The 16,242-nt window shown below is 36.1% G+C and overlaps 1 protein-coding gene across 3 annotated transcripts in view; it reads left to right on the top strand.

Annotated features, from left to right (window-relative positions):
* The window catches only part of Stck (LIM zinc finger domain containing stck), a 92,385-nt gene extending 91,218 nt beyond the window's left edge, over window positions 1-1,167 (top strand). For all 3 annotated transcript variants that reach the window (XM_076375802.1, XM_076375793.1, XM_076375812.1), the window contains one exon: window positions 616-1,167. In XM_076375802.1, the coding sequence (XP_076231917.1) occupies window positions 616-815 (200 nt within the window). In that variant the 3' untranslated portion in view covers window positions 816-1,167. The remainder of the gene's footprint in view (window positions 1-615) is intronic.
* Window positions 1,168-16,242: the final 15,075 nt, after the last annotated feature.

The following is a 16,242-nucleotide window of genomic DNA, read 5'->3' as shown; positions in this document are numbered from 1 at the left end:
TTTCTCGTACGCTACTAGCGATCAAGCAGCTAAGCACTAGCGCTAAATTTCGACGCAGCGTTAACTTCAACGAATTTTCATAGAGCTAATTTTAAAATGTCCAAATTTTTGTAAAATTGTCCGTAAAGAAGACAGATGACGCTACATTCTCATCTTTTCAGATTTTTAAATATTTCTCCACTACAAGAAAAGGGCATTTATTTAAAACAATTGCAAAAATTAGTTAAAAACAATTTTTATTTAGATATTTAATATCTTTGTTATAAGCATGCATTGAAAAAATGCTAACATTGAAAAAATGTTAGCAGCCTACTTAAAATAACCGTAAAGTCCATCAGTTTCAAAATTTTGAAAAAGCCTTTGAGATACGTTTAAACATGCCTAAGAACTACGACACATCCGAATTTGAACAAGATTCGAGATGTTATTCCGAAAAGTGCCTGATTTCGCATGGAGTGACTCCAAGGATAGGCATTATTATTACTTTAGTAAATACCAGTTATAATAAATTCTTTCTATGTTAAATATCAAAGTCAGAATACTGTCTATCTTTTTCACATTTATAGTACTAAATTACAAAATATCAAATGACTACATGATATATTTATGTTTCAGTCTTTACAGCCTTGAACAAAGCATGGTGTGTTCATCATTTTGCATGTGCATTTTGCGATCAGAAAATGAACCAGAAAACCAAGTTTTTTGAATTTGATTTGAGACCAGCTTGTAAAAAGTGTTACGACAAATTTCCACAAGAATTAAAAAAACGTTTGCGTCGTATGCACGATTTAAATCCTAAAAGGGTACCAGCTTAAGAAAGCATACGCACTATAATTTTACGTTTATATGCATTATTGAAGAAAATGGAAAATAATTTTTAGTCCATTGATATAGGTCTAATTATTGTGTTATTAATATTACTTTATAATTATGTATTAATTATAAATATTATTTTACAATAACTATAATGCATTACTTTTGAGAACTTTATATAAAACAATTATTATTAGCAGTATCATATGTTAAGAAATTAAAAACATATAATAACAGTAAGTTCTATCGATTCATTTCTGAATTAATCTCTAAAAGATCTGCGTGTTTGTAACTTGACAGATATTCATGTGTTAAGGGACTAATTGTAAGTAAATTGATAAGAGAAATAAAAGCCGTATTTTAATTAAAAGCAGTTGTCATTATATGTATGTTTCTAATATAAAAATTAATATTTTTATATCAAAACAACCATTATACACATAACGGATATTTACTGTCTACAAAATCTTTGAAATTTTCTTTTATTTTAATTTATTTATTTAAGATCGCATCGGAAGTCATTAGCGACCACGTGTGTTATTCATTTGTTAGTATACAACGCATGGATCTTTACAAAATATATGTGTATATATAATTTGTTTGCAGTTAGTCTGAATTATTATAAAATAGTGGGTATTTCACTTTTGGGGGCAGGTAGTTCACAGTTTTTTCAATAGATGGATTTGTTCCAAAAAGTTAATTATATTTTTTTGGTATTTATTGTCGTTTAGACTGATTGTAATATCTGAGCGTAGTTTTAGTGTATTTCGCTGCGACCTTGTGGTGGGGCATTCCTGCATTATGTGTTTTATTGTTAACTGTTCGTTGCAGTTATTGCTTTGATATTAAGTAAGTAGTCATGTGTCAATTTGGTATGCCCTATTCTTAGTCTTGTTAGTAGGACTTAATTTTTTCTGATCAGAGGTAGAGCTAGGTTTTCGGTGTTGATTTTTCTCTTACTTCATGGAGTTTGGTGGGTTTTCCATTCAGCCACTGTTGGTTCCATTTGTCATAAATCATCTTGGAAATATGTTTTTGGGCGTCTTGTATTGGGATTGGTGCTTGTTATAGGTTGCTGCTTGTTTCTTTTTAGAAGGTTGTGATCAAATCGTTTTTTGAGATGACTATAATTAATTTTAACATTGTTTTATTTGATAAGTTCGTGTTGGATATTGTTTAGAAGGGGGTCGTTGTTGTATGGGTTCGAAATTTCATTAATGATGTTAGGATCTGTCATTGTTACGGCGTAAGGGATGTTCGGATTTATTTCTAGTTTCTCTAGGGTTAGTGGTACGGTGTATAGGTGGCTCGATTTCTGTGATATTAAGTTGGGTAGGGTATAATTCGTTTTGGCGTTATTGAGTATTGTTGTGTCGATTATTAAGTTATTGTCTATGTTGGTACTAGTGTGAATACGTGTAGAGCTTGGAGTATTTTCAATAGGATCATTTATGTTAATGACTAGTTGTGACGGTAGGTGGGGAAGTCTTTCTGTTATTAGTGGCAGTTCCGTGTTTAATTCTTTGAGAATATTTTCCTGATAGTGGGGTATGATTGTTCCTGCTTTTGTTGTTTAAGTTATTTTTTTTGTTATTAAGGAGAAGTTCCGCACAGGATTGAATGGGGATGCCATTAATTTGCATATGTAGTTACATCTTAGTTTCAATCTTCTGAGATCTAGTGGCATGGTATTACTTTCCACTTGCAGGCTAGATATTGGACTCGTGCGGTATGCTCCTAGGGCTATTCCAAGTCCTGCCTTTTGTATAAGGTTTAATATTTTCGTTGCGTTACTGGTGCCATATATTATTGACGCGTAGTCGAGTTTCGCTAGGATGATTGATTTGTGTCTTTTTAGTAATACTGTAGAGTCTGCTCCCCAATTATTGGCGGCTAGTGTCTTGAGAAGGTTAAGTCTTTTGGAACATTCATTTTTTAGCTTTGTAATGTGGGGTCCCATGTCATGTTCTTATCAAATATTAAGCCTAAAATTTTTAGTTCGTGGATTTCTTTTGTAGAGGACTTATTAATATAAAAGTTGACTCCTTCTAATTTTTTTCGTTTTTTAGTTATTTTTATGTATTCCGATTTATTGGTTGAGAATTTAAAGCCGGTTGTGATTGACCATTTGTATATTTTTTTCAGCGAGTCTTGTAGAATTTTTTGCGTAATTGTCAGGTTTCTTCCACTACAGTATATAGTGAAGTCGTCAGCAAATAGCACATATTTGACCGAGTTTCTGATTTATCTGGTGATGTCGTTGATTGCTAAGAGGAATAAGGTTACACTGAGGATAGATCTTTGCGGTATTCCGTTTTGAATTTCGATGAGTGGGGAGAGGTATCTGTTTGTTTTTACACGAATGTATCTTTGGTGGATGAAATTGTAGATAAATTTGACAATTTTTCCTTGGAGTTTATGTTGGTTTAGTATGTTGATTACTCTTTCTTTCCATATCATTTCATATACTTTTTTTTATATCTAACGTAATTATTGTCGAGTGTTGCTTATTTGCAAAAGCCTCATAGAGGTATATTTCTGAGGAGTCTAAGTGGTCTAGGAAAGACCTCTGTTATCTGAAGCTACTTTGTCCGAGTGATAAAATATTGTGTATTTCAAGGTATGCAGTTAGTCTTTTGTTAAAGATTTATTCGAGTAGTTTGCGTATGATGCATGTTAGAGCTATTAGTCTATAGTTTACTGCATAGTTTCTGTCCTTACCAGGTTTTGGGATGAGGATGATAGTTGCCTCCGTCCATTGTTTGGGGAATATTTCTTCCATCCATATGATGTTTAGTATGTTGCACAAGAACTCAATTCCTTTTGAGGAACGTTATGTTAATAGAATGATTGGAATTTTATCAGAGCCAGAGCTTGTGTTTTTACACTTATTTAATGTCAGTTTAATTTCATGATTGTAATTTCACTGTTTATGTTGTTTAGCTCGGCGTTTTCCTTGTTTCTTGGTTTGTCCACTGGTGTTCTTGGAGGTTGCTCTTGTGCTTTAGAAATTCCTCAGAGTAGTTTTCGTCACTAGAGTTTGCAGCGAATGTTGAAGCTAGTTCTGCAAGCAATTTGTTGGCTGTCATGGATGGTTTCGTCGTTTGTATCAATTAAGTTTGTGATGTTTATCGAAGTATTTCTTCCTTTTAACCTTCTTAACTTATCATAGATAATTGGTAAGGGGGTCTGTGTACTCTAACCAAGATTTTCTTTGGATTTCTTTGAAGGTTCTTCTGCGCAGAGCTTTAGCTCTGTTGTATGTAATTTTATTTTCGACAGTTTTATGTCTTTTGTATACATTAAATGCGTGTTTGCTTTCTCTTAAAGACTCTTCACATTCGCGATTCTGCTATGGAACTTATCATTTAGTAGTGATCTTACTTTTAGGAACGGCAATGTCAGTGCATTGAAGGATACGTTGTACGACGCTATTCACTATGTGGTCTACTTTTCCTTTTATTTCGGATGATAGTTATTCAATGTTTCCTATATTTTTGTCAATTTTGTTCTGGAATTTACTCCAATTTACTTGTTTAAAGTTGCATATTAGTGGAACGTTGTTGGTATTAGTGCTGTTTGTGTCAAGGTTGTATATCATAATGGGGTAGTGGTCGCTGTCATACAGTTCGTCTGAGGCTTTCCATTCTAAACTCTCAGCCATCTGTGATGATACTAATGTTAAGTATCCTGTTAAAATTCCTCATCATATTTGCTAGGTCAGTTTTGTCATTAATATAGTTGTCAGCAATCTTTGAAGCCAAGAGGCTTGCAATGGCATTATTTAGGAAGCTTCTGAAGGTAAGAAAAGTTAGGGGAAAATTATTATTTTCTTTTTTAGTGGAATTAGAAATTTGTCAGTATTGTCCTTGACTGCAGATAGAGGGCAGATTTTCGGTTTTTTGAGTCCTCTGTATTTAGGAGAGTCTTCGATATTCTCTCTAGATTTGTTATTTTGAAGTGTGAATACAGAGTCGATGCTAGTATCCGAATCAGATAATTCGTCCATTTGTATTGTTTCTGTATTAGATCCAAAGGTGGTAGAAATAAGTCTTTTGGTACCTGTTCCTTGTTCCTTCTGGAGTGGGGAAGGTAGAAGTTCCATGTCTATTAAAGAGGGAGTCGGTGGTCTTACATCACGTGGTTGAGAGTTAGGGATAGATGTTTCTGTATCTCGTGTTTGAATGTCTTGAACGTGTGGTGTTTGTGCTGATTGGCTTTAGTTGACCGGGCACTGTTTAGCTAAGTGTCCTTCCTTTTTACAGATAATGCATATGAATAAGTCTGTTGAAAGGAAAAACCAGTAATTTGTGTCTTCGTATTCAATTTGGAAAGTTTCAGGAATTTTGTGTAGATCTTCAGGATGATTCTTTCAGTATTTTTTCTATGATGTCGTTGGGTATTATGGGGCAAACATTGGAGATAATAATTCTTTTAGCTCGTGAGATTAGTGGTCTTATTTGGATGTTGTGGGTTCCTAGTATGATCTTTTTGGTTTTTTGAATCCAATCATTGGCAATTTAATTAGTAGCGAAGTATATGCATATTCTGTTATTAGAGATTCTGGATACAAATCTAATGTTAGCTGGATTTGTTTGTATAGAGATCTCTTTTATGTAGTCTTTAACGGAGAAGCTTTCAACAGTGTCCATTATGATAGCTTGATCTTTTTGGGGGAGTAACGAGTTTTTTGTTACAGTTGCATAGCTTGTGTTCCTTGGTTCATTTTAGTTGGATGACTATTAGGTTCGGCGTTTAACATTGGATTACCTTCTCTCCTGTACTCAGCAGAGGTAGATGATGTTGAGAGCACTTTTGTGGAGAGAATTGCACTTGGTGTAACAATTTGGTCTGATTTTTTTATCAAGACACTAAAGGGGTAATACTTATATATTAGACACACTGTATATCGTACACATTGTATAGGTACATTGTTATCCGCGACACTCGTGGAACCGCGGTGTTTATATAAGGTGTATGCTGATTATGCTGATTATGCTAACTGTCACAGGGGCAGTGATCACCGGTGTGACTCCCAGGCCACTATCAGACTTGGTACGTCCGACTTCACGCCGAAGCATGGAGGTGTTACGTCCCTGCTTTGCGGAGCGCACGCGCGCAGCACGGCAGGGGAAAGTACAGTGAATATTTAAATTTTTAAATATAATTTTGTTTGGGTTCGGAGACACTCTAGTCCCATACGGGCCCCATTCACAGGATTACTTAAAGAAAGTGGTAACAAAATAAGAGCTTGAGATTAATTTTAACTGGAAAAGATATAATGTGTAATTGCCAATTCTCAATGATTACAACAAAGTTATTCAATGAATATAAACATATAAAAGAGAAAATTTATAAAATACGACATACGCGTACACACACACAATCGACCGAGTTGTTACAAAATTTTTATTATAAAGGAGTAACGGAAAAGTACTCACCAAATTTTATTTGGTCAATTTACTTTATAATTTTGCTTTTGGTATTTGGCTTTAACTGTGTTATTTCCTGTTGGGAGAAGAAGTACACACACACTGTTATTAGCACTACAGTTACGTATGATTATAATTATAATAATAAGAAAATTAAAATTGAGTATATATATAATATGGAAAAAGAAATAAAGAAAAAGAAAAAGAAAAACGAAGTTAAAGAGAATACTAATTAGGATAACTAATTTTCGAGAGGCTGAGTCCTTTTTGTTAATAACAAAACTATGTCTCAAACCACCCCACGGACTCACGACACGCACCTCGCGATTGTACGTCGACAAGTGACGCAGCTTCACGCTCCCGGAGGAGACCAAAGTGGGCCTCGTCCGAAATTGTTTATTCTGCGTCCCGTATCTTAACGAATTAGGTCGCGAGTTCGATACATGGTGAGCCGTGATTCGTCAATCTATTGCATCGAGAGCATGTGAAGAGTGTGTGTATGCTCCTTCCTTTCTTCTTTCTATATTCTACTATGCTCTTTTTTTTTTTAAAGGGTTTTATAATGAATTTTGAATTTGGAGTAAAAGAGAATTTTCCAGACGATGCGTGACGCTAATGAAAAGGAAAGGCATTCATAAAATTAGTATCAATATCCACTATGGTCAGGGAAAGCCCACAATGCTATGCAATACCACAGTGTTCTAGTACCATATAGTTCTATTAAGTAATGCCCATCCTTACATTGAAACGCATTCAATCAACTCACTCAATCGCATACACGTACATAGGTGCAACTAAACAAATTGAAGGCTGACTAGCGCGCAACGGTAACAGTGTCTTATAGTTATAAAAATTATTTAACGTGGGAAAGGAATGTTCTAGAGCGGCAAGCGAGCGCTATCACCCTCACAGGATGTTTACGGTCCTTATACGCAACCTGATCTGTTGCGCGTTAAAAATCGGAGCATAGGACCACGCTGATTCCAAGGAAGGAATGTCTAATTTCAACAGCTGTTCGGCGTCACCAATGCGATAATGAATAAACATAGATCGTTTATTCTCTTAATGAGGGAGTTCTCAGTACACCATAGGCGTAATTCATACCATAAGCGTATTCGGAACGTAACAGTCCTCACCCCTTAGAATCATCGTCGTCCCCGACGATGGACGGTGGGTCAGCAATAAGGTTCAATCCAACACAGAAGAATAAGGTTCTGACAGTATTTGGTCGGGGAAAGCCCACAATGCTATGCATTACCATAATACATGTCAGACCCTAATACAGAGGAGAATACATGCTAGTGTAGACGACTCGTAAGTATAAATTTTGCCGAAAACGTGTATATGGTTTAATCGTCGTCCCTCCTACATAAAGGTACAATGGCTTGTCTCTATTCGTTTCTCGAATGCTATTGGAAATACCTTCTAGGGTTGATATGTCTATGTTTTTACATGTTTCGTCGTCTATTGTATTAAGTTGGGTGCAGTGTCGTACCATATTAGATAAATGATTGCCCCTTATACCGAAGTTTGCTCTGGCATGTAGTATTTCTAAGGAGTGTAAAGTTTGAAGAAAGTCTCCGCTGATTACTGGGCGGAGATAGCATATCTCAAGGGTTTTTAGCTTTGGTAATTGATTCAACGGAACGAGATCATTTTCTTCTCTAAGGTTTGTGCAACCATTTATATTAAGGTAGCTAATATTTTTCATGTGGTGTCCTATTTCAATAATAAAATCTGTAGTTACCCAGTGACAGAAAACTAATGTGAGGTTAGAAATGTTCGTGAATTTCGAGGGGAATAAATTTGCTTGTTCTACAGGTTGCCAATCTAATTCTAAAAATTGTGGTGGATCCTCATCGTCATAAATATACATCGGTAATTGAATTATTAAAGTTTGAAGTGTTGCGGTTAACAATGGGTTTTGAACTATAGCCTGAAAGATAACATTATAGTTTAAACGTTCACAACTAATGATCTCTAGATGTTTTAGATTGTTGAAAGTGTTAAAAGCTATTAGCATGGCGAGATAGTCTGTACGTAAATTATTGCAACACTTTAGTATAAGGGACGTCACATTCGCACCTAAAGAAGTTAGGAGTTTACCTGTTAAGTTAGAGTGTAAAAGCTGCAAAGATTCTAAGTGGTTTGCGGTATGAAGTGTATTAATCAGTTCTGTGTCTATTGGACCATCGCATTTTCCTAATTTTAAGTGTGTGATTTGTGTACCGTTAAGTATATCCCTTATTGCCGGAGGTCGAATAGTAGAAGTGGATAAATCTATTGAATGTAAATTTGGACAGTGTCTCATCATGATTGAGTAGACCTGCGGTTTTATATTTTCACTGAGTTTGGCGTCATCTACACTAACCTGTCGGAGGTATATGCCATTTCGCATTAAAAACCAATGGAACGAGTTGGAAGTCACCCTCCTACCATCTCAGGTTTTCGGCCATCGCCAGTCTCCTAGAGTTATCGTAGTCGTACCCCTATGGGAGGCTAAACTTCCCATGCGCCACGCTCGCGACACATGCTCCATTGCAGCCCTATCCTTGTACGGGAGGTATTGCGCTATCTTAGCTATACAATCCACTGGAAGCGATGGGGTCCGTCGTATAAAGACGCCGTCGAAGGGATCAAACTCCTCCTTTCTGTCTTCGTTGACGCTGTGTCGACTCCTTTCGTGCCAAGCATCGGCCCTCAACACCCGCAGTTTGCGATTTTTGCAAAAGATGCCAGGTCCCTCTGCCTCTCTTAATGCCCTTGCAACTCCTTCTTGCGTTTCAAGGGTTACAAACGCTGTGTTTCCTGTTTTCTTCTGCGTTACAACAGCGTGTTCAACACCGAAACTCGCAAATGCCTTCAGGAGATTCTTCTTCCTCGTAAATGGAGCTAAGCGACTAACGAAAAGCCGACATCCTTCATCGTTTTGGTACTCACTATTGGTAGCCATATTTTTTTTTTTTTTTTCCTACCTATTGTATAAAATAACAGATTATGAGTAATGGTAAAATGTAATATCATATCAATTAATAATGATTTACAGCTAGTAATACATATGATAAAAAAGAAAATAATCATTCAGTTTTAAAACATTAAATTCAAGCGTATTAATTTTCAATATTTGCTATAATTCGAGGAACAGTGGACTGGGATGTTGATGGTTGTGCTCTTGGTCGAGGATTTGGTTGAGTCGGAGATTCTTCCAGTGTTGTAGTAGTTGCTTCGATTGCTGTTTTATGTCTTCTTTCTTTTGACTTCCTGAGCAGATGTATGCAAAAGATTTTCCGTATTGAGGTCCAGTAATAGTATGTTATAATTCCAAGGATCATGATTATCTGAGCCATGATTGTTCCATATGTTAATCCAAAATGTATTTTTGTTTCACGATGATGCGTTTCTATTTCCTTTAATCTTTCCTCTATTTCATATAGAGACTCTGCGGTGTGTTGTGAATCCAATGAGAAAATCCGTGTATGGTCGGTTCCAATAGGTTGTTGGTGGTGAAATTCCATCATAATTGGCGAGATTTCGTTAATGTCCAATAAAAGATTAGGATTATAGACAAATTCTTCAGTACTGTCGAGAATTTCGGTTCCAATTAGAGTCGTCATCCTTGTTTTTGCTATACAAGCCGGATTTAGCTGTAGTATTCCTGTTCCATGTATGGTAATCAAGGTGGTACCCAGTTTTCCGCATAGGATTTGCAATGGTTCTGGATCCTTAAGGGAATAGAGCCAATCTCCGGTCATTCTCAATTTGTTCCAATAGGATTCATACCTGCTGAGTTTAATATCACATAATCTAAATGCTTGTGTAGTCGGGCGTAAAAGTAGTGATATTTCATATGCTTCAGATGCCGATGTTTCATGTAAAGGTACATCCATTTTGCATAGGTGATAATGCCAAGTCTTTTGACATGTATCAATAACTTGCTTAGATGTCTCGAAGTACATGCTGTAGTCGTTACTCAGGCCTAAATATGTGTGTCGTGGAACTATATATGCGGAAATATTGGAATCATCCCTCATATGTTGTAGAATCGGTAAACTGTGGAGTTGATACAAATGGTAATTTAAACGATTAACTAATGGAACATGGATGGTAATGAATATTTTTCCTTTGTGATATCCTAATGTTACTCGAGTAATTTTTGCAAATTCCTCAATCCTTGGTCGGCTGTGAGGTAATGGAATTTCATAAGGAGTAACTGAGTTATGAATTTCAGTTATTATGGTATATAATTTAGCCGTATTTAATAATGAAGGATGCAGTTTTTCTTCTCGTGCTAGTTCTATTGCAGTTATGAACCTTTGTGCCGAAGAGATATAGTGGTCCAATGAATATTCTACAGAGGTCGCATATTGACTCAATGTGAAACTGTAGTTTATTAGATCTGCTTGATTTAACATCGATACCAGTTGGTTTATCTTGAATCTATGGTCCTCAACTGTCATTGCTAAACCTTCAATCATTTTGTGTACACCATGAAGGTCACTCAGGACTATATGGGTCTGTTTATCCATGAGTTTTACGATTTCTTTTTGGTCCTTGTATAGTTTGTCAATTTCCGAATCGTAGTATTCTGCATCGTCCGTGTTTAATGTTCCGAATAGGGTGCGCGAGACGGTGCCAACGAATCCAAAGGGTACACCTCTGCGTACCATTGTCCTAGGAAGACCCTCTTTAGGTTCCGATACGATGGTGTCGACTTCCAGTACGAGCGCCTTAACTCGCTTATACATTTCCGTTGCCTCTTCAATCCTTTGTTTTATATAATGAGTTCGCAATAAGGAATTACATTCTATTTTCAATGAAAGATTTATACATCGACTATGAATATCCTCTAGTTTTTGAAACTCTTGCGGAAATCGGTGTTCTAACTTATAAACATCGATAATCAACGCTACACGCCAGTCAGCCATTCGGAATCGAATGTTATATAACTTTTCGAAATACAATCCAGGATTGGCGTCGATGCGTGTTAACTTGTAAGTCTTCTGAGCCTCGATGACAATTATGGATAATAGTAGAAAGGTTAACAGCGTGCGTGCCATTCCTCTGTCCTAGGTTAACATAATTTTAATTTATCCACATGCTTTGCCATATGTTTTCCGTTTTCATCCTCCAACACAACATTGCTTTTCTCCAGAATTTCAACAATTCTATATGGTCCGTGATAACGCTTACCAAATTTTCCTTTCTTTGGCTCGACTAAGACGTATACCGTATCTCCTATTTTGCCATTAAATGGTCGCGCTTTTTCGTCATAATGAAGTTTAGATTTTTCCTTTGCCTGATTTAAATTATGTGCAGCTATAGTTTGCATTTCAGAGAGGCGAGTTATTAGATCAGCAGAATATGAGTTATATGTAGGTAGTTTGTTGTCTATTGCAAAAGAACTCGGACATCGTGCTACTTTTCCAAATACTAACTCAAATGGAGTGAAATTTGTGGTTTCGTGTACTGATGTGTTATAGGAAAACATAGCGAAAGGTACTAAACGATCCCAATCGTCGAATTTATCTATGTAGTGGCTAATGTATTCGGTTAAAACTATGTGGCTCCTTTCTAATGCTCCATTTGTCTGAGGTCTATATCCCGAGGTAGTGACGTGCTGTATTCTAAAAGTTTTTGTCAAATTCTGAATTACCTTATTTAAAAAGCTAGTGCCTCTATCTGTTAATATTGCTCGTGGTGTTCCATATTGTAAAATCAGGTTTGTTACTATAGCATGGGCTACTGTTTCTGACTTTATGTTTGGTATAGGGACTGCTATGCAATATTTTGTCAAATTATCCTGCATGGTTAGAATATATCTGTTACCAATTGGAGTGGTAGGTAAAGGTCCGACTGTGTCTAACGATACCTTCTCAAACGGTTCTAATGGAGTGTCAGTTATGATCATCGGTTCTCGTGTTTTTGTACGAACTAACTTCTGATGTTGACAACTACTACATTTACGAATAAATTCTTGAACATCATTGCGTAAATTTGGCCAATAAAATCTCTCACGAACTCTACGATATGTTTTAGTAACGCCTTTATGGCCGCCAATCAAACTGCTATGCAACTCCGAAATAATCTTCTCACGAAGATCATCGGGTGGTATTTCGATCTTACCCTGACAGAGTGTTATCTTAATGTCACTATTCCCAAAAGTATTCATTAACATCTCCGCTAACATACCCTGGGGAAGTGCATCCGTTAAATCTCCTGTCTGTGATATTCTGAAGGAATTTATACCCAAATGTAAAAGAGTTCGTCTCAAATTTTCTAACCCAATCTTTAAAAGTTCAGCAGACAATTTATCAAAATAATTCTTTTTAATAACCACGCTGAAAATTTTATATTTTCCCTGATTTGTAATTAGGACCTGTCCTATCTTTGGTTTTGATTCTTGCAAATAGTCAGCTCTAATTATGCCTAAATCAGAAAGTAATTTGCTTATGGAAGTGACCAAGTGACAGTCAGAAGAAATGAAATGAATATAGTTCGAATGATGATAAGTTAAATTTTCCCTGGAAAAAGTTATGACCTTTTTAGTTTCATATCGTAGATTTCGCGATTGATTCAGCATCATAGGAGTAATATCTGGGAGTATATTTTCAGTAACTTGAATAGGTGTAGACTCCAAATTATGTTTCTGCATAGATTTTGATTCTGACACAATAATATCCTTTCTTCCCTCCTTAGGATCTGCTGTGGAGATTGGAGAGGATAATGCTAGAGGAGGTGATGTAGGAAGTGGTGTTGGTAACCTAGAATTGTATTGTGGTCTTTGCACTATGGAACCTTTTGATCTAATACTTGAATTTAGTTCTTCGTTTTCCACAATGTTGTCCAAAACAGGTACCTCTGCTATTGGCTCTTTAGCCTTTAGATTTTTATTTTTCGAATTATTGACTTGTTTCATTAAATTTTCTAACCGGTTTTGTAAAACTTCATCACTTACATCGGAGTCAGAATCTGTTCGACTAAAAATTTGTGCTGGTTCTACTAATGTATCTTCATCAGATGAAATGTCAGAAAACTCTTGCTTACTTTGGTTTGGAGTGCTAAAAATTTCATTTTCACTGTCACTATCAGGAATTTCTGGAACTTCAACCATGATTACAGGATCCGTTTCTTCAGTAGATGCACACCGTTCCTCAGAAACCTTAGGTATTCGGGTTTCCACATGAGGTTGGAGGCTCGGTAGTACACTCCTACGCTTGACAAATTTTGGAGGTTCTGACAATTCATCATCGGAATTATCATCGGATGATTCGGAAATATTTTTAGTTTCTGGAGGTGCTAATGATCTAAGTAATGGTCTAGGTGGAGCTGAAGTTGACTGCACTTTTGATCTGGTCCTAGTAGCTACTGCTTCCGCGTCAAATGGTACAGGTTGTTTTGGTTTAGATTTAGAACCTACTGGCCTACCAACTTTTGGAATTTTAGCGGACTTTACTTGAAATTTAGAAACCTCTGGTTCTGTATTTGAAAGTTTTCCCGTATTTTCGTCTATCAGATATGCTTTATGAAATTCGGCTTCATTTTCCTCATCAGATGAACTAGATAAACTAAAATTATCGGAAGAAATTATTTCGTCTACTATAACAGGATTACGAGATAATGCATCTGCGTTCCTATTTAATTTACCAGATTTATGAACAAAATTGTAATCATAGTCTCTTAATTTTAATCTCCAACGAATCAATCTTTGTCCAGGATCTTTTATTGAGTTTATCCAGCGTAATGGTTCATGATCACTAACTAATGTGAATTTACGGCCATATAAGTAAGGTCGGAAATGTAAAATTGCGTATAGAACTGCTAAGCATTCTTTTTCAGTCGTGAAATAATTTTGTTCCGGTTTTGTCAAAGTTCTCGATAAATATGCTACTGGTAAATCAAGACCATCAACTTCCTGACTAAGAATTGCGCCAATTGCATAATCTGAAGCATCAGTTGTCACAGTAAAAGGTTTATCGAAATTTGGATATTGTAAAATAGGATTTTTGCATAGTGCTTTTCGTAATTTAAGGAAACTTTCTTTTTGTTCTTTGCCCCAAACAAATTTCTTATTTTTCTTTAACAACTCTGTTAAGGGTTTAGCTATCGCGGCAAAATTTTTAATGAATCGTCTGTAATATCCTGCTAATCCTAAGAATTGTCTAACATTTTTCGCGTTTTTCGGACGAGGAAAATTTTTAACAGCAATTACCTTTTTGGGATCTGGTTTTACACCATTTCTACTAATTACGTGTCCTAAGTATGAAACCTCGGTTCTTAAAAACTCGCATTTGTCCGGTTGTAAAGTTAACCCAGCGTCTGACAAACGTGCAAACAGTCGTCTAATTTTCTTTTTATGCTCATCTAAATTTTTGGCATATACAACTATGTCATCTAGATACACGAAAATTTCAACTCCCTGTAATCCGCGTAAAATTAAATCCATTAATCGTTGAAAGGTTGCTGGTGCGTTTTTAAGACCTTCGGGCATACGCATATATTCATAACGTCCGTTGGGCGTACTGAAAGCCGTTTTTTGTCTGTCCTGTGGATCCATTTTTATTTGTTGGAAACTACTCGCCAAATCGAAAACAGAAAAGTAATTAGCCTCGCCTACATGATCTAATATCTCTGAAATGTTGGGCAAGGGATATGCATCGCCGATTGTCTTTTCATTTAATTGTCGAAAATCTATTACCATTCGCCACCTTGGATTACCCTTGGAGTCTGGCTTCTTCGGGACTATCCAAAGAGGAGAATTGTATGGAGATTTTGAAGGTGTTATAATTCCGTCAGTTAGCTTATTTAAAATTTGTCTTTCTATTTCTTGTTTATGGATTGGAGGAAATCTATATTGTCTTGTATTTATCGGAACGTCATCTATCGTAGGTATATGATGTTTAATATAAGGGGTTGCTTGCAATTTCTCACCAGGCAAATGAAATCTTTCAGGAAACTCTTCAATAATATCAATTACGTGATTTCTTTCTTCTTCGTTTAAATGATCCAAGCGTAGTCTTTTAATGATTTCGCTGACTCTATCTGAAGTAACCGAGTCTGAAGAATATTTATCGTATTTATCCCCATCACATTCTTCTTCTTCCGGAAAATTATGATATTCAAATGGAATTAGTTTTTGTGGAGTCATTTCTATTTCTATATCTTTATCTAGTGTGTTAATGGCTAGGAGATGGCACACGCCCTTGTCGTCCACTGATACTGCAGCTTCGCCAATGTATAAACCATCAATATAACCGAGTCTAGGTAAATATCCTTCTTTTAATTCTGAATTAATTACATCTATGGCAATAGGCTGACGAGTACGAGCTTTTATATGAATTTTTCGAGGTGCTAAATTTTGTCTGTTAAATTTTAGGTTTACCGAATTTTTATCGATAAATCTAATAGGTCTAATTGGGTCGCTTCGTGTTACCATAGTATTATGTGCAAAGGAAATTTCAGCCTGTTCTTGTCTAAGATATTCTTGTCCTAATATACCATCATTCCTTAATGGAAACGTAGACTTTACAACGTGAAATCTTATTGGTTGATTTTGCAAAGTTACTATCGTCGTTCCTAATGTATCCAATTTTTCTGGGGTTATACCAGTTATAACGACAGAATCGTCTATCGAAACTGTTACATCTTCGTGCAATGCTTTTAGTTTTATTATGTTAATTTCCGCGCCTGTATCTATCAGAAACTGAGCTGAACCTGCACGTAATTCTTTAGCTTGCATATTAATTATCGGTGTATCACGATTCATTTCTATGGAAAGTAATGTTCGTTCTCCTCGAGAAATCTTACTGTCGGTTGACGCATTGTTTTTCCCGAGCTCGCCGTCGCGTCTACACGTCGAGTCTGCTGCAAGTTTAAATTCTCTGACTTTTCGGAGTTAGATTTAATAATACGAGGTGATGGTGATCGTGTTCTAGAAATTGAAGATTGTGCAGAAGATGTGGAAGGCTGAGCCGCGGATGACGAATCCGGTATAGGCGAA

The sequence above is a fragment of the Calliopsis andreniformis genome, chromosome 1, assembly GCF_051401765.1.
Source record: "Calliopsis andreniformis isolate RMS-2024a chromosome 1, iyCalAndr_principal, whole genome shotgun sequence".
In the NCBI taxonomy this organism is placed as follows: domain Eukaryota; kingdom Metazoa; phylum Arthropoda; class Insecta; order Hymenoptera; family Andrenidae; genus Calliopsis; species Calliopsis andreniformis.
This window is presented reverse-complemented; position numbering and strand designations above follow the sequence as displayed.